Source organism: Passer montanus, unplaced genomic scaffold (genome assembly GCF_014805655.1).
Source record: "Passer montanus isolate IOZ18808 unplaced genomic scaffold, ASM1480565v1 scaffold53, whole genome shotgun sequence".
NCBI classification, from domain to species: Eukaryota; Metazoa; Chordata; class Aves; order Passeriformes; family Passeridae; genus Passer; species Passer montanus.
Window position 1 is genome coordinate 6,085,668 of NW_024370263.1, and position 19,070 is coordinate 6,104,737.

Genomic DNA, 19,070 nt, shown 5'->3' on the forward strand with positions numbered 1-19,070 from the left:
GAATGCCAGGAGTTCTCCAGGATTTGCTAGAATTCAGGCTCTGCCTTCCTAGCACCATTTCCTCCTGTTAACAAGTTAGATAGAAAGAACACAGTAACTACTTTATTCTCCCCTCTGCCAAGATCTAATTGCATGTGCCATGCCTCTGGTATGCTTAAAATAATTTTCCATAAGGACTTTAGGAAACAGGCACAAAAAGGAAACCAAGAATGACATAGGATACAACACAGAAATACAAATAATATGAAATATGACCAGGGTTTCTTTCTAGTGTCATTTTGCTTTGAGAATAGTTAAGTACTTTAAAATAGTAAGAAAATGAAGGCAGGACTTTCAAGTCCATTACATGTGCACTTGTATATGAAGGCTAGTAAATATACTCATGTGTAAAAATAATGCTTGGTAAATGTATTTTAAAAAAAAACAACTTATATACAATCCAGGTTTTATTAATGTGGTAGAATGGAAAAAACTAGTCATAGAGATACATTGAGCTGTCAGTGGAATACATTAATTCAAGTAGCTGGCATTATTGCATATGGAATTATTGTGGAAATTGTGTATTTTTAATGTTGCATATGCACATGTACATGTTTTGGGGATGGTGGCATCACAGGTTCATGCCATATCAAGAAAATTATTAAAACTGGTTAAAAAATTACAGTAAATGGTATAGATTATATGCACCTGTCATGTTGACATTCTTCACCTCTGTAACAGGCTAAGTCTATTTAAGTGTAGTGTGATGTATGAAAAGCAACATAACTGAACTGATGCAACATTTGGCCATGCTGATTAATCCTGCTGATAAGCAAGATGAAATTAATATGGGCATGGCATGGAATGATTGCCTTACCTGAACTAGGTCATCAGATCTAGCTCAGGAATTTTCATTCAGAACTGCCCTGTGAAGTGTAGGCTGTCAAGTTATCCTTCCTTGGACCTTGGCCATTCACAAAGGAGCCTTTTTGAGCAGTTTAACTTTTGTTAGAAAGGATATAGGGCCACACCTACCTTAGAACACCATAATTTTACATGGGCTGTCCCCTCTCCATCCCTTTCCTAGCAGAGAGGTAAGACTTAGATATTTCATTCCAGATCAGGCATGCAGCTTCTTATAGCGTGGTGCTGTGGGTGGTTTGTAAATGGTGGAAATGCAGATTGTAGGTAGGATCTGCATTTATGTAAGCCAGCACACATTGAGGGATCAGCTTTGGTATTTGCACGGGCATATGTACACAGGAACATCGCTTGGAACCAAGTTTTCAAGGTGTTTATGCCAGTCTGCTCGCTGTGTTCTGCGTGTGTGTTGCAGGTGTATTAATGTCACCTGGCAGTGATTTCTCTCTGTGTTCACTGAAGTTCCCGGGTGGGATTGGGTGGATCAGTCAGTTTTCTGTGCTCTCTGTCGGCTCCTGTGCCTGACACGGTGCTGAGGAAAGCCGGTCCCTCACCGCACACCCGCGCTGGAATCACAGCGCGCAGTTCATTCCCCCTCACGTTATCGCCGGGGCTGAGTGTGCTGTCACCGGCATGTGTGCGACGGCAGCTGGGGACACTGCTCCGTGCCAGCGCAGGGCACGACCTCGGGGGAGTGACCCCGGCCCTCACCTCTGCACACCCGCGATGCGTGAGGCTCCTGTCGCGACAGAGCCCGGTGCAGCCCCACAGAATCACAGGGTGCAGCCCCCGTGCAACATCAGGGTTGTACGGGGCCCCCGTACAACGAGATCACCCAGTCCAACCCTCTGCCAAGGCAGGGTGACACAGGAATGTGCCCAGGTGGGTTTGGAATGTCTCCAGAGAGGGAGAATCCACGGCCTTCCCCTCACGCTCTGACCGGATGATGCTCCTGTGGCGACAGAGCGCGCCAGCCTCACAGTCACCCTTTGACCGGATGATGCTCCTGAGGCGGGGGCCAACCCCACACTCACCCCTGGACTGGATGAGGCTGCTATCACGACAGGGCGAGGGCAGTGCCCACAGGACGGCTGGCGCTCCTGTCGCGACACACGCCGGTGCAGCCCCGCGCCAAGACCCCAATGGCGGGCAGCTCCCCTCAGGCCGCCCCGCTCCCCCTCACCGCGGGCTGAGGCCGGGACAGGGGAGGTTCCCGCCGGGGCAGCAGCGGCGGCGGGAAAGCGACCACCGCCCCTGCGGGGCTGTCCCCGTGCGCAGCCGAAGCGGCTGCACCGCGGCGTGAGGCACGGCCGCCGCCGGGCCCCGGGCGGGAGCACGAACGACACTGGGACGGAGCTGCGCAGGGGCCGCGCCGCAGCCATCGCCTCCGCCCCACGGGCGGGGCCGCCAGGCTGCCCGCCCCGCACCCCGGCGCCGCCAATGAGCGGCGTCCACATGCCGCGGCGGCGAGAGAGCGCCGGGCGGCCCCCGAGTTACATTAGAGCCGCCGCCGCCGCTGTGCGACCGGAGCGAGCGGAGGCAGCGGCGGGCGCGGGGGAGCCCGAGCCGTGACGGCGACAGCGGCCTGGGCCGGCCGGGGGGGAACGGGCTGCTAGAGAAGGAAGGAAGGGGGCGAGCCTGACCCTTCGCGGGCGGCGGGGCAACTGCGGCTTTTCCTCCCCCGCGCCGTTACCGCCCTCCGTTACCGGGGGCGGTTCGGAGCCGCTGAGGCGAGCGGAGAGGCCGCTCGGCCACCTGGACGCGGCCCATCCCTGCAGGGACCCGCCGCGGCTCCGAGGCGACCGCAGCTCCGGGAGCCCGCGCTCTCCCAGCCCGAAGTCCCTCGTCCCCGCCGGAGGGGCGGCTCGGCTCCCTCAGAGGCGTGAGGGGTGGGAGGGGGGGTGGGGGCTTTATTTTTTAAATTTTTTTTTTTTAAAGGGCGACTTTTTTTTAAATTTTTTTGCTGCCCCCCCCGGCCTCCTCCGCGAAGAGAGAGGTGTGCTCGGGCTCCTCTGCTGCGGGAGAGGGTCTATGGTGGTAGCACGGGGGTGGTGAGGGCTGAGGAGGGGTCTCGCCGCCGCCCCCGCCGCTGCTGAGGAGGAGGAGAGGGAGGAGGAAGAGGCGAGGCACGGCACCATTTGCTGCTCCCTGCCCCAGCCATGGAGAACGCGCACACAAAGACTGTGGAGGAAGTTTTGGCTTATTTCGGCGTCAACGAGAGCACCGGGCTCAGCCTCGAGCAAGTGAAGAAGCTGAAGGAGAAATGGGGCTCCAACGGTAGGTGAGGCGGCCCCGCCGCGGGGATGCTGCCGCCGGCGCTCGCCCTCTTCCCCCCTGCTCCCTTCCCAGCCCTCTCTCCTCTCCCTCATCCCTGCCGGGGCCCTGTGCGAGGCCTAACGCGTGTGCTCTGGCGAAGCCGGCATCTCTTCCAGGACCCGGAATAGGAGCGAGGGAGAGAAGATGGCTGACTTGAACTCCACCTCGTGGGTTTCTTTCAATCCCGAGCTCGCAGGGCTGCTCTGGGGAGGCGGGTGTCACCTCCGTTCCCTTTCACCGTAACGGTGGGAAACCTTCTGCCATTCTGAAATGAAGCGCTTTGGGGTTTAGGATTTACCTGTTTTTTTCTTTTTTTTTTTTTCCTCCCCGTCTTGACCTTCATTTTCCCCAGCTTTTTAGCGCCTTTCAGCCCCTTATTTTATATTCCTCTCTCCAGTCGGGCCACAAAATTCAGTCGATTTTTTTAAAATCCTCACTGCTTGGGTGTCCTAGTCCCTTCAGAACTCCCTTGCCGCTGTGTAAAAATGGAAATCTATGAAAAGATTACACGGTGAAGGTGATTTTTTTTAGCTTTAACACTAGTTTTATGCCTCTTGGGTTACTAAATCTAGTTGCAGGAACATAAAGGAGACAGCAGAAATAAGGACATACCCTTAAAATGGAGGAAGGAATCTGAAATATTTTTAACCAAGTTTGATGGTTTGTGTTTTTTTTTGAAGTGAATGTGGAAGAAAAGCTTTGTCAGAAAGCATTTGAAAAGCGTTTTAAGCCTTTGACCCTTTGTGTGCAGCAACAGCAGAAGTCCCACAGCTGGCTGGAGTGATGACTTGGCTGAATTATAACCCTTGGCACATTCCCGCGAACCTTTATGTGTCTTAAAATGCAGAACTCTCAGACCCATTCACATACTCTGGTGGAAAGAGCAGCCTTAGTGGGGATTTCAGTGTGTCTGTCAAATCCAACCCAGCTGAGCGTGCAATTCAGGAAGAATATCTGGTGTGGATGCCTGATAATGCTCTAATGTGTTTCTTCGATGATTTCTTTTCTTTCACATGCTTCCTGGAAAAATCTCCCACTGACAGAGCTGCCGGCAGAGGAAGGTGAGCATGGTTATGAAATCATCTGCTAATTCTTGTTGATAATTCATTTTTGTAAATGTGCGTGACTCAATGGCTTTGTTACATATTGCAGGAAAAACCTTACTCGAGCTTGTGATTGAACAATTTGAAGACTTACTAGTTAGAATTTTGTTGCTGGCCGCTTGCATATCTTTTGTAAGTATGATTTATTAATTTTTTTATTTCCTAGGGTTCTGTATGGCAGAGTGACATATTCCAATGTATATGATCTGTACATGCTGAAATTATTCTTTCTTGCTGGATAGATGCAAGATTGCTGTCTCTTAAATTAGTTCCTTGTGACGAGGTTTCTGTGTGCCAGCCAACAAAAATTTTGGGGAGTCTTTCATTGCATGAGTCATAAGTACATAACTACACCAGACAAGTATTTTAAAAAGTGCTTCTCATTCAGTCCAGTTTGCTTATTTGAGGTGGGATTTCCCAATGCTGCTGTTGGCTTTGGAAACTAACCTTGAGTAAGTAAGCGTTTAACTGGACATTCTTCTTGCCTTTGGGTTAATCTTTATCAAGCTCGATGTCTAATCGTTGGAAGACATTTTTGGATGCAATGCAGACTGTAAATAGAATCTACATGGCGAATATTCCAGTTGCCTTCCCTTTCTGATAATAGCAAGGTGACAGTTGCTGCTTTTGACAGTGACAAGAATGTTGACGGCTGTGATGGCACCATTGTTGACCAAATTTGGTAACTGACCTTTGGATAGTCAAGTCATTAAATGGGCATCTTGCTTTGCATACAGGACTAAAAGAAGAAGAACATTTTAAACATTTTTTTTCTAAAAAAGAATGATTAGGCAATCTTCTTACATTATGTGTAAATGGTATGTGCTTGCTGAAAAGCTGGAAAACGGAGTGAAGACTCAGAGAAGGAAGGTGAAGGCTGTGTTTCTTGGGGAGCTGGACAACAGAAACAAAAGCTTGCAGAATATTAAATTGTTTAGGTATGGAGTAAAAGTTTACAGTAGACTTTGCCCTGGAGTTGTAATTAACCACTTGAAAAAAAATAAATGCTGCAGCTCTTGGGGGGAGTGGAAATTGTGGTGACTCTTTAGCTAAGGGCAAGCTAATTAGGATGGGCAGAGGAGAATGTGCTCTGGAGCTGTTGTGTGCTGGGGGAAGGGTTGCCCTGGTGCTGCAGTTTGTGCTGTGCTGGATCTGCTCTCCCCACACCAACACCTTCCAGAGGACTCTGGCTTTGGGTCTGTAATTCACCAGTACCAGCTGAGCAGTGCCTGGTGACATCAGTCCTGACCATGGAGACAGATGTGCTTCACTCACTCCTCTGTTTCCTGGAGAGGAAATCAGGCTGGCTATTGAAAATTGAATAAACAGTCATTCAAAAGCTTTTTTTTTTTTTCCTCCCTCTTCTTTCCCCTTTTCCTCACAGAGGGTGAGAAGGGGATGTCTTTTTGTTCCTGAAAAGTCAGGAGTGTTTGCCATCTCATGAGACAAATGACAGCACAGAAGTTTGTTAGCATTCCGTGCCAAAGTAAATTAGTTGTTTTTATTATAAACAAGTAAGTGAAAAATCACATTTCCCAAACTAGAGCTTTGATTACTGAGTCTGAGTAAGTAGGAGACCAGACTGACAGAGGTCATAGAACGTACACTGCTGCGTCCTCTTGGAAAACTTGATTAGTAGCTGAATTCAGTTGCTTTTTTCAGTATGGTTAATTTTCCTATCTAATTAAGAGGAGACTGTAGTCTAATGGAGTGTGGGATAGATCTGGGTTCTCTGCTTCTGTTCAGCTGACATGGTACATGACCTTGGGCTACTGCTCTGCCTTTTCTGCCTTCTATTTTGTAGTTACAGAGGCACACTAAATTGATGTTAGAAGTAAAGATTTTTCTCTGGTGAAAAGTAAAACCTCTCTAGATATATTATAATTTTGGTACTTTAGAAGTTCTTCCTCTTTGTGTTTGTTTCTGGTATTTTCTTTGCTCAGAAGGTGATCATGTTATGTTTTTCTTGGATTTTAACACTTCTTCTTGATGAAAGCATAATACAGACTTTTGTAGTAGCTGTAAAGCACCATTGGATATGTTGATACAAGGATTGCATTACTGCAAAAATAGGATGTAATTACATCACCTAAGTTCTGGTGTTCTTGACCAGCTGTACATTGTCCGTTTAGAAAAATTAGAATTCAGATATAAGAGAGAAGATCTCAAAGTATATAGGTAATTTTTTGTGTGTGTGTTGAGGGAGTTTTTATGGTGATTGTGTTGCAATCATAAATCATATTAGTTTATTGCTGTTAGAACTGCCTGCCCAGTAACACACATCTGTAACACTGAGACCTGCATTGGATTTTATGCAGAAACATCCCTTCTTATGCAGAGCATAAACTTGTGCTCAGAGTGCCTTTTGTGCCCTCTGCTCCCACACCCCTGTCAGGTCCGTGTCAGTGCAATAACTCGAGCAGCAGCTCAATCTGTGCCAGCCAGGCTGAGTGCCGGGGTCAGATGCTGCGTGTTTGTGGGCTGTGGATCCTGTGTCCTACATTCCAGGTCAGAACTGGTTAGTGAAAGCCTTAAGTATGGCTTTGGAAGAGAAACAGTATAAATAATTTCCGATGGTGAGTAAATGGATCAGTGAATAGACTTGTCTCGGTCTTCTGTTGGATCCGTGAAGCCTCTGCAGAAATAAACCTGTGGAGTGCATTCATGGCTTTTAATTCTTATACTTGTGTAGCATGTGCTCAGATCTACAGTGTCTACTGAAAAGAACAGCTTGCTTTGCTGGATAAGTGATTTTGACAGGTTGCAAAACGTTAACTGCATCTGATGTAGAATAATTCCTTGGTGAAGTGTGGCTGCTTCAAGCAGTGGTGTGTGCTGAACTCTGCAGTCTAAGCTCTGCATCACACAGTGGATTTCCTCCTACAAGGTGCAGTGTAGGCTATAAACTCTACCAAACCTTGAAGTATTTGTACAGCATCCGAAGAGCATTCCCTCCCCTCAATTATTCCTTTGATTCCTAAGCTGACTTAGAAGTGAATGTCCTGAGAATATTTTCTAATAGTGGATATCTGTGTTTAGATTAAAACAATACACTGTGCTTTATCCCAGAGATTGTAATAGCCTGTAAATTAGCATGACTATAACCTAGCTTGTAGTAAAAGGTGAGCAAAGGTCCCCTTGGAAAAGTAGGATGTGTCAGTGTTGCAAGCTTTACCCTGAAGTTACCCCAAAAGCTACCTGTTAAGGTCAGCAGCAGTGAGTGTGTGGCACAAGATAAGGGTTGCTGTAAAACGTGACACTGACATGCTTTTAGTTAAACTTGGGTTGCTCATTAGCATGAGGGTAGGGGTGATAAAATGTGAGAAGTCATTGTGATTCTATTTTATCTTGTAAAAATTAAACTGTGGGTCACAGGTATCTTTTTTCCCTCCTTATTGTTATAATAATAGATTTATTTTCAGAAATACGGCGTAACACTGATGGGTGCTTACAGTCTGTGAACTCAGTAAAATTCTTAATTTTGTGCTTATACACGTGTTGGTTTGTGTTTGAGATTTTTTCCCCTGATCTTGTGTAACAGATAAAAATCTCTACTGAATCATGGAACTAAATTTGGGAGGTTTTTCTTTAATGTTACCTGGTGTTCAGCATAGCTGACATGGATGGAACAGGACTACTGAAATCGTTTGCATCTGCTTATTTTTAATCTAATTTGTATTGAAAGGAGAAATCACTAAAATAGGGGTTTCTGAGCAGTAGTTGATACTCTGTCCAAAATATACTAAAACTGAAATCACATTATCCTGTGAGAAGAAAACTCTTAAAAGCAGCCCATGAGTTTTGTATGACCTGCTTTAATTAATCCAGGACTTCTTTTTGTTGGGATGAGATCTTACCTCTCCCAGCCTGCTTCTAAGTTTCCGTTGTCAAAATGAAAACCAAACAAAAATCCCTGTTTGGTTGCTGACAACAAAGTATTTGCTTTTCCTCTGCTAGTGGAGAGCGGGTACAGCCTGCTGGGCAACACAATTCTGTCTCCACACTCCCATTCTCCAGTTGAATTGTTGTTAATCATACATACTCATCTGAGGTAACTTGGCTCCAGAACTTCCCTGACAATAGAGATCCTTGTAGAAATGGAAAAAAGCTGCAAGGGCACTTGTGCTGTTTCAGCCACTTCCATCACGCTCACCTCATCGCTGCCTGACTTTGGCGTTGTTCCTCTGTCCCCTTTTTGCAAATAACCAAGTGCTGTTTGCCTGTCGTTGTGTGTCTTTTGCCTCAGAGTCCTGCAGGTCCACCCCATTAGGCTTTGTTTAAAATAGGCTCTGCAAGCCAGAGCTCTGGCAGCCCTGAAGCAGATATGCTGAATGGAAGTTGTCCTTTAAGCTGCTTGTGTTGGCTGTTGATATGAGGCTTTCATGTCTTGCTATTATTTCACTTATATTTTTAGACATTTCTCTTGAGCAATTGTCTTACTCTTTTCTTATTCTTCCTACTCTTTCTTAAATACATAGTGATTTTAGCTATTGACAGTAGTGCCTGACCAGAGCATTGGAGATCAATGACCTGGAAATGAAAATGTTCTATATGTGAGTTTTAAGTGATTAGGGCTGAAACATTGTGGGGCCCATCTGAGTAGAAATGGAAAAAAAAATGAGATCTCTCACTGTAAACCTCTCCAGGGTCTTAAAAGTGTGCTAGTGGAAACTTTCTGACAAGGACTCAGTGACTTGGACAAGAATTGTCTAGTCTTTACCAGGCCTCGGCATATGGTCTGTTGTTACTAAAAATGCAGAGTTAAATATTTGTTATTGCTTCTGCTACTTCCTCTTTGTTTTCCTTGCCTTTGTTTTTTTACTTCAAGCTGCTATCAAGTAATAAACCTGATCTGTTACAGAATGTGTTGTGTATCACAAATATCCTAAGTGAAGTGTTAATATAGCTGTAGTCTGCCATAGCAAAAACAAGAACTTGCAATGTATCGGGTTGTTTTATGTCTTATGTTTACTAAACTGTTGTAGAACTAGAGCTTGGATTGTGCCAGTGATAGTAGTTGTGTAGAAACTTCTGGAGAGAGAAACGTGTATTGCTGGCTTCCAGGGTTAACCAGATGCTTCACTTTAGTCACTTCAATTCACTTTAATTTCACCAAAAAACAGCGGTGACAATTTAAACCTTCAGGCTCTATACTCTCAGGATCTCTAATTTGAGTTCATCTGCTCTTTTTGAAATAATGGCTTATTGAAAGAAAAGATCCCTTGAAAACTTAATTTTGGCTCTCCTTGACATACTTGGATCTTGCTGTCCTTGTAGCTCCTTTCCTTACCTCTGGAAGTTTGGCCTTTCTTGATGTTATTTTACAGCACACACAGTCTTAAATCGGAAAAGAGTCTGGTTTAACGTCATGTAAAGCAGATGTTTTATTCCAGTTAACTTTGTAGTGCCTGCTCAGATAAGCACATCACAACATAACTGAATTTATTTGCTTTGTTTGGAAGCAAAGTGGGCTCTACAGAATTCCAATAAATAAAGGGAGGGAAGAAACAGATTCTGCTGGCAGCGTGTGACCTTGTGTACGCTGAGAGATCTGGAAATGCCCCGTTGGCCTCTCCTGTAGCTCCACGGGCAGCAGCAGCTCTGCTGCAGAGGGGAGGCTGCCTGTGCACAGGGGTGTGTGTGGGGTGAGCAGGGACAGCAGGGCCTGTCCCACTGCCCCAGCAGGGCAAATGGCAGGAGCTGTTCCAGGGATTGGAGAGCACTGAGGTGTGGAGATCCCAACTAAATCTGTTCTGCAGGGGCATTGCACAGACCCTCGGAGTGTTGTGTTACCAGTTGGAATGGTGCAGTCCTATTAATCACAACCTGCATCTTACAAGTTTATCTCTTTGTAATAAAAATTTCTTGTTGCCTTGGATTTGCTTGACAGTCTGTTTTCTGCTTGAGGCTTTCATGCTGCTGCTCCTTCCTTTGACATCCTGGAGTGTCTCACAATTGAGCAGTGGCTCGGAGCAGCATGTTGGTGGAATCATGGGTTTGCTTCAGTAGCAGTTTGCTCGCTGCAGTCTTCCAGTGATTCAGAGTGCTGTTGCCTGACTACCAGCCCTAATTATCTCAACACGTTGTTCCTATTTACTGTCACTTTCCAGGCTTCCTGTTGCTCAACATGTTGACGAAAACGCTCTTCCTCTCTGGTCATGTTAGCTTGGCTTTTCATCAGTGACTCCAGCACTCTGCAGAGGCCCTGACACATTCAAGTCAAATGAATGACAGATACCTAACACTGGAGTGCACTTTTAAAACAAATGAATTAAAATGAAATCCATGTGGAGCCTTTTATGCAAGTCCTCAAGTTTGATTTATCTTTTAAAATCCAATTTTGAGTTTTATCAGCTACTTGGTTACAATCCAGCTTCAGATATAACTCTACCATTCGTTTAGATGCTTCAATATGACACTATTTGTATTTAAATGAAAATATGATTGGTTTTTTTTTTTTGTATCTACTCACTGAAAACTTGTAAAGCTGTTTCCATTTGTATGGCTGAGTTACTGGTAAAGGGCAATTAAATTGCTTAAAATTCAGATTCTGGCAAGGTTTTAGTGTTTTAAGTAGTCAAACTAATCCATGTCCTATTTTATACAGTAATTAAATAATTTTTTTTCATTGTCATAACTGTTGTCACAACTTCTCCTTTCCCTTCAGAAGCAACAGTAGCAATTGTTTCCCAGATAAATAGCTTACTCCTTTAAAAGAAGAGCAGCCTCTGAAATGAACTTTGTACTGCTTTAGTAAAGATTCTTTTCCTCCTTTTCCATTGCATTTTGCCAACTCATTAATGAATTATAAAACTGCAAACTTGGTAGATTGAGGGGTATCCAAAACTGGTGAAGTCTGAGCAGTTGAAACTTAGCAGGCATAAAGTTTGCAAGGTGTCTGTGTAAATCAGGAATTTAAATCTCTGTGTTTCTCTTGCAGGTCCTGGCCTGGTTTGAAGAAGGTGAAGAAACAATCACAGCATTTGTAGAGCCTTTTGTAATCTTACTTATATTAGTAGCCAATGCAATTGTGGGAGTGTGGCAGGTATGCAGACACTTTACAGCATCAAATCACAAATGTTTTGGGGTTTTATGGTTTAAGAGGAAGTGCTGTACCCTGTAGGGTTGGGTGTTCTTACAAAGCAAGTAGGATGTGTTGCTAACTTGGGATTCCTGAGAGTCAGCAAACCATAAAGCTTCTCAACAGAAAGTGTTGACTTAAAGGTAAAATGAAAGCTTCAGAAGTGTTGCCAGAAAGGCAAAATGCCCATCAGTGTGTTTGGCCACACACTGCTGAACACATGGACGAGACAGGCCAGGATAAAACCCTGAATTCAGGCAGTAAATCAGGCCTTGCAAAGCTAAGAACAGTTGGTGTGGTTTGCTTCCTGACTAAGGAACAAAGGATGGAGCACTTGAAATCTTGTTTCTTTTCTGTTTCCTCTTGAGACAACTGTTGTGTGTTAGTAAATTATTAATGCAGTATTAATTCTCCCTGTTCAGTCACCTGTTAAGTGTACATCCAAAGACTGCATGCCTGTCAAAAGGCACAAGTTTCTGATGAAAACATCTAAATACTATAAAACTTTTCCTACACTGTCAGCTGTGACATTAATTTGATGCCTTTTTATAAATCATATAGACAGTAGTATCATAACATAAAATCACACTTTGTGAGATGCCAAAACAAAAATGTTCATATCACTTCACTTTGCTAATTTCATCACTTTAGACAGTGGATGTTCTGTTAGAGGGTTTTCCCTGCATGTAAAAGATGTTCTAGGATTTTTATGGTAAGTGCTTTGTATGATTGGTTTGTTTTGTTGGGTTTTTTTCCTAAGTGAGAGTGCTAGCCTGACATAATGACTTGCTGTCTTAGTGCATGAGGCTTCATGCTTTAAAAAATATCAAACTGGCCAAAGTAACAAAAATTAAGAGGAGGAGTCCTGTTACTAGGTGACAACATATTAGAGAGGAACCTGCCTGCTGGAAGAAGTGGCCTTAGTGGCATTGTGCCCATTCCTGTGCTCTGCTTTGTGCTGTCCCAGGTGAGCTGGCTGAAAACTGATCCTCAAAATTCAGTTTTTAGCAGGAGCCACCCTGCTCTAGCAGGTGTGCAGGGAAGAAATAATGTTGGTCAAGGGGTGACAGCACTGCCCCCTTAAATGACATTTTATATTCAGGTCTTCATAAAGTAATTGTGCAAGAGTTAATGTTTAACTAGAAACTCGTGAGTTGCAGTTCTGCAGGTACTAATTTTAAGCATGAAATGGAAGCTAAAACTGTCTGTATAGTTTGAGGATTTTTCTTGTGCAGTTTCCCTGTAGTAGGAAATAATCAGATTTTTTTTCTGATGTCATAATAAGCAAAGTATATCTCTGTGTATATTTCTATATGCATGGAACTTCGTTGTGAAAGAGTTGCTGCCTGCCCAGATGAAGTGACTCATTCCCTTGTTCTAATGGGCATGGAAAATCAGCCACAGTACAGTCTCCACCCATAAGAGTATCTGTTCCTACAGGTACCAGATGTGAGCCCTGAGTCACAGCTCAGCCTTTCCTCTCACGTGCACCTTTCCCCAGGAGCACCTGCCACTGCTCCAGGGCCTGCAGGCTTGTCTGGCTACCAGAACTTCAGGCAAACTGCAGTAAAAAGATTCAGTCTAGCACTGTGAGCTGGCTAATGAGCTGAATCATGGCATTGTTGAGGGTGGAAAAGATCTTTACGATCAAGTCACACTGTTAACCCAACACTGCCAAGGCCACCACCAAACCATGTCCCTGAGGGCCACATGTACATTTTAGATACCTGCAGGCATGGTGATTCATCCACCTTCCTGAGCAGCCTGTTTGGGTTCTTGACAGCCATTTCTGTGAAGAAATTGCTGCTAATACCCATTCTAAATTTCTGCTGCAACTTGGATGTTTGTTCTTGTTCTGTTCCTTTTCTAGAGAGTGACAGGGTCCCCCCTGAGCCTCCTTTTCTCCAGACTGAGTTCCCCACAGCTCCCTCTGGTGCTCCTGGTGCTCCAGACCCTTCCCCAGCTCTGTTTCCTTCCCTGGTCATGCTCCAGCCCCTCCATGATTTGTCATGATTGTCATGAGATGCCCAAAACTGAGCTGGAGGTGCCTCAGCAGTGCCTACCCCTGTGCTCTGATCTTACTGGCTGCACTGCTTCTGCTCCAAGCCATGTGCCACTGTCCTTCTTGGCCACCTGGCCAAAATTCATGCTGAGTTTTTATTTCTCCATTTTGAAGAAAAAGTTCTGTTGAAGTAGCCTTCCTTTTGTGGGGCTTGATGGTTTTGTCTCACAGTGATTCATAGTTATTAGAAAAACAGTGCTGGTGTTCTAGTGCTGAGGAGCAGAATTAATTCACCTGGTGGAATATGGGGCTGGTATTGCTTGCAGTTTTGTGGCTCTGTGCTGGTATCTGCCCTGCCAGACCCTGAGCTGTGCCATGTAAATGTTAGTTCCTTTAGGTAGTTTTGGTAGCAGTCATTTTCAGCTGCACTGTTACAAGGAACTAGTGAGTTCCTCAGCTTTTGAATTTCTGATGGTTTTGTTTCTGCTTTGACATGCAAGGAGGAATTTTTCATTATCTGGAAAGGCTGATGTATATTTGAAGGGCAGATGTTCTATAAGCTCTGTGCACTCTACCATTATCTATAATTATCAGGGCTAAATGACGTTTGTTCTTTTCAATAGGCAGGGAAATGGAAAATAAGTTCTTTCTCCAAGAGCTGGAGAAGGAGCCCTGATAAGCTGCTGGTTTCTGCAGTTGTTCTTTATCCAGGTGGCATCACACTGCTGATAGCAATCTCTGCTAGAGCTCAGTGAGGGCTGCAGCTGAGACAGGAAAGCTGATGTGTTAGTGGAAATCAGAAGGTTTTCCTGCAGGGGGATTCATCTGAGTTTGTAAATTGTTTGGAGATTCTGGAGAAGTTTATACTGTATGCTTTCATTTCACTTCAGCATGACTTGATTTGCTGAAATAAAGTTGATAGTAAGTTGGCTTCATCATAACTTGATCCTTGATTTGTGTCAGAAAATAAAATTCAGTCGTGCTGGTTCAATCGAGGCTGAGTGTAAGCTGCTCCAGCCAAGGTACAGCCAGCACCTACATCCATGAATCTTAATTCTGATTAGTGCTTTTTTAATGTCAAAAAGCATCCGTATGTGACATGGAACTCTGTGTGGCCTCCCTGCAACAACACAGTGAATATTCTTGATGGAAAATGCTGCAGCATTGAAATAAACAATTTCTGTGTTCTAAAGGCCCACAAACACCTGAATTACACTCTAATGATTCCCAGTCAGCAACCTCCTGAGGGGAGGGGACACAAAATGTTCTGTATGGAGAAATATAGCTGAGCAGAGTTGGTAGCATTCATATGATAATGCTTTTGGAAAATCGGATATGACAGGCTTCTTTTCCTTGAAGGCTTTCAAAATTACACATTTTTGCTGTCTTTTAGGAAAGAAATGCTGAAAATGCTATTGAAGCTCTTAAGGAATATGAACCAGAGATGGGCAAAGTGTATCGACAGGACAGAAAAAGTGTCCAGAGGATTAAAGCAAGAGACATTGTCCCAGGTGACATCGTGGAAGTGGCAGGTAAGAGCCACTGATGTGGTGCATGCACGCATTAGCATATTAATGTAAAATTGTTGTGGGGCTTTGTCTTAATGATTTGAGGCCCTGGGGGGGAGTTTTCTAACACTCCTAAATATATGCTTCACTTTAGAACAATCTTGCTCCTGTTCATCTGTAATTACCTTAAATGTGCGTGTGTAAGGAGGGGATTGTTTTTCAAATTGCCACTTAGTTTAATTGGTAGGTCGGAAACTAAGGCATCTTAATTGGAGTTGTGGTTTTAACACTTGTCACAAATTTAAAATTTTGTTTTCTAGTGTCTGGTTTCAGAGTGTCTTAAAGCTTGTCTTTTCACAGAATAGATACTGCTCCTGGTGTTGAAATGTCTGCAGTTTCCTTAGGTTTGGGAGTGTAGAGATTTTTTTGGTCACAGTCTGTTATTTCATCTGAATGTGTTTCTCCAGCTCTTAGACTTGTAGTAGCAGTGCCTTTGAACTTCTGTTCACAAATGTCTTCTGTCCTCTCAGCAAGTGTGACTGGCACGTGACTTCACTGTTTTCTCATCTTTCACAATTCTTTATTGCTCCTTCTGACAGTTTGCTGTATAGATCTCAAATACATGGGCTATGCAGAGTACAGCTCCCTGTTTCTCCTGGGTAAGCGTTAGAAGTGCCAGTCTTAAAAGCCTGGACTTTTGCCTAGAGCTTTGTAATATCTTAGTTTTGCTCTAGAAGCTTTCTTTGTCTGGAAGGAGTGCAAAAATAGAAGGGTTACATACTTCTAGCTAAAACTCCATCGTTTTGGTGATGATGCCATAGTAACTTCTTCTCTGAACTGGGCTTGACTGTTCCTTCCCAGATAAAACTAGGTGGCTCTTGCTGAGTGTCAGGACTGTTGCATGTTCACATTTTGTAGGTCATTATCGACTGTTAACTGAGTGATTTTTTCCTTTGGGAGCAATGCAGGGTGTACATCCAACTTACTTTGCACTCGTGTCACTTTGATTTCAGAGGTGGTAGCTGTCTCAAGAGGAGATAAATATATACCCTTAAACTTGACTATCCTCCTGTTTTAATTAGCAGGCAAAGAGAGTGTGCACTCAGAATGAAGTTGCTGTTGGCTGCCTGCCCAGCTTTCATTCCTTGAGGAACTTTAACGTTGGCTGAGCCCTGTCTCAAGCCCCTTTTTGTGCACAGGGCAATTCAGCTACAAGTCCAAAGCCAAAGTGGTGATAGTGCAGTGAAGGGTGCACTGTGATGCCCTGTCAGTGACTGTGCTCTGCCTCACTGCCCTGCTCTGCTGTGCTTGGCCTGTCCTTTTGAGGCAAACAGAACTGTATCAATTACAGACTGCAGGGGATGGCTGGGCCAAATCCTTATCCTGTTTTTAAATGTCAGCAATGGAATGGTGGTTTTGGAAGGAGTTTTCATCCTGGGAATACGCTCGGGTTGTGTTTTTTGGGACTTCAAAGCAGAGCTGGTAGAATTGGGAGTTGATGACTGTGTGTTTTGCACTGGTTTGGGGTATCACTGAGGAGAAATGCTGGATTTTGATGCTCTGGCATGTATACAGAGCACAGAGCACTTTCTCCTTGATTCACTGCCATTTCAAAAGAGGTGCAGATTGTGTTTTCATCTTCAAATTTAGCTTTGCCTTTATTCTGTATGAGAACACCTGGGGGATGTGTGGGCTTTTACTTACCTGCTGTATATTGTCAGTACCAATAAAATCAATTACTCTGTTTAAAAGGCCTGTGTCTGAAGGAGAAAAACGAGCTGGGAATAACCAATGTGCCTGTACCACCAGGCTGCCTTTAACCAGCATAGTGTCCCCTTTATCATAGGGTTACTATTGCATTATTAAAATCTACTTGTAGAACAATGACTGATAGCCCAGAATATGTAGAATTCTTTTTTTTTTTTAAGATAAGGACAAGCTTAAGCCAGTATGCTCATGTAGAAACCCAAAAAATATCCAAGTTTTATGACTGTCCTTTAACATAGGTGGTTTGGCTTGTAGATGGATTGTAGAAGCTTTTCTGGGTAAAATACTCACTTCAATTTGTGCATCAAACAATACACTTAAATTACCTTCACTTGAAGCTGCAGTTGATTATAAGTCATGTGAATGTTTAAAGAAATCAGTGCTTTAGTGTAACACAACTTCTGGCACTGAAACAATAAATTCTTGTAGCTAGACAACGATGAGTTTTAATTATAATCAAACTGAGAAAAGCCACAGAGCAAACAGAGAAGAGCCACTAAATGCATCATGTCCCAGCACTGGTGTCAAGACCTGGAGGTGAGAGAGACTCTGTGCATGCCTGTGCCTCAAGTGCAGGAGGGCTGCGATGGCCTTTGACATGTGCTTTGCAAAAAGATGGCCATGTAGGGAAGTGACAGAGCCCTTCATGCTGGATACATATCTGCCTCTGGAATTCCTGGCCAAGTGCCAGTGACATTCGTGTGTCCAGGCAAATCTCTTCCAGCCCAGTGGCATGAACAGCCAGGTGATTGGTTTCTCCCCTGTGCTGATAACTAAAAGTGAACAAATTTCTACAAGTCATCCCTTGCAAAATAGTTGTATTTAATGCTGTAACAGCTTTGCTAATTTGAAATAGCTGTGTGTGGGTCTGACACAGAGATAACTTCATTGTTGGGATTGTTAGGTTGCTATTGATACATGCAGATATTTATTTCTTTACTGCATGTTGTTACAAGGACTTTCCTCCATGTTCACTTTCAGCAGAGGTGGTGGAAAGGTATTGTACAATGAGCAGGAGCTCTTAGGGATGTTGGGGTCACAGGTTTGGGAAGTGTGCCTTAAATTTGCTTGCAGACCTGTGGTGGGCATGGTTCTCAGAGCTGTAGTGTGTGGTGGTTACTGAGCTGCAGTCTTTCCCAGAATTGATGGAGTGACAGACAGCCAGATGCTGTCCTCACATGGCTTTTCAGTTTGCCTGCCTTTAAATGGATTATCATGTTGTTGTAGAAGCTGGAGTTAATTGCAGGGTACACTCTAAATCTGTAACCAGGGGCTATCTTCATAGATTAGATACACTTTGATTTAGTTAAGTTTTTTGTCTGCTGGGTTAAAGTGACATTTTAAAGAGAAATTTAGAATAGCATGGCCCTACTTCTTACAGGTTTGTATGAAGTTAGCCTGAATAATTGGGATAAACTGGTTGTAAATCATGTATTCTTTTAATAGAAGCACATTTGGGAGCAGAAATGACCTTTGTTCACTTCCACTCTATTTTCCTGTCTAAAATTTCTGGAGCAGATACTGTGTCTGAGTTTCTGTAATTTAATAAATGAAAGTTCAATAGTTGCAGTCAGTAACTGACCAAAGCGCAGCCACAGTAGTTCCTCTTTTCCCTGAATTTCTGAAGGATGGTTCTTGTCATCTGGTACTGTCTCTGTAAGTACTCAGCATGTTAAAAATATAAACAGAGTTGCCAGAAGCTGTTGCTTAATTAAATTAGTGTATATTCCAGAAAACTTTGCTTTATACCTGGCACAGAGTAGGCAAGAACTACTGCAAGGCTTTTAGTTCCAACCTCAGAGCACTTCAGGATTCTTGGGTGCCTTATAATAAAATAAAGATGAATTTTGGGCTGAAGAAGGTCAGGAAGGAAGATTCTTGATGCGAATTGTGTCACTCCCAAGTGGTTGTGAAGAGCTCCAGGTTCTCCCTGGTGGTACAACTGAAAACATGGATTTTGCAGGTCATATTCCAGAACATCTGGGATTTTCAGACTCACTGCTAGAGATGCAGATTTACTTTTTCTGGGAAAGTACTGAGATTGGAAAAGATAAAGAAAAGGATGGAGGGAGGCTTAAGCCCAGAACAGAGACCTGCTGGAGGCTGTCCTGAAGCAAACAGCTGAGAGCTTCTCTTGGTGGAGAAAAAATTACTGCAAATATTGTGGGTGTTTCCTTGCCAGGTGCAAAATGTTGGGTCTGGGTTTTAAAGCACATATTTTGCTTTTTTTTTTTCCTGAAGTACTACTTTTGAACCAGAAAAGAGAGGAAAGTAAGATCAGTGGTTAATAAATACATGTACAAGTAGTGCATAAATCTGTGAGCTTCAGTGAACATTTTGGCCAGCACATCAGAGGCAGCTTGGGGATAACCAGACACAGTCCAAAGTCCATT

At 43.9% G+C, this 19,070-nt stretch overlaps 1 protein-coding gene across 3 annotated transcripts in view; it reads left to right on the forward strand.

Moving 5' to 3' along the window:
- Nucleotides 1–2,859: 2,859 nt before the first annotated feature.
- ATP2A2 (ATPase sarcoplasmic/endoplasmic reticulum Ca2+ transporting 2) overlaps nt 2,860–19,070 on the forward strand; it is a 43,414-nt gene continuing 27,203 nt past the window's right edge. For 2 of the 3 annotated variants that reach the window (XR_005629294.1, XM_039724329.1), the window contains exons 1-5: nt 2,860–3,177; nt 4,260–4,277; nt 4,369–4,451; nt 11,260–11,364; nt 14,796–14,934. Coding sequence is in view for 2 of the 3 variants with exons in the window: in XM_039724329.1 (XP_039580263.1) it covers nt 3,060–3,177; nt 4,260–4,277; nt 4,369–4,451; nt 11,260–11,364; nt 14,796–14,934 (463 nt within the window). In the remaining variant the exon portion in view is untranslated. The remainder of the gene's footprint in view (nt 3,178–4,259; nt 4,278–4,368; nt 4,452–11,259; nt 11,365–14,795; nt 14,935–19,070) is intronic. The other variant, XM_039724330.1, reaches the window with a different exon arrangement.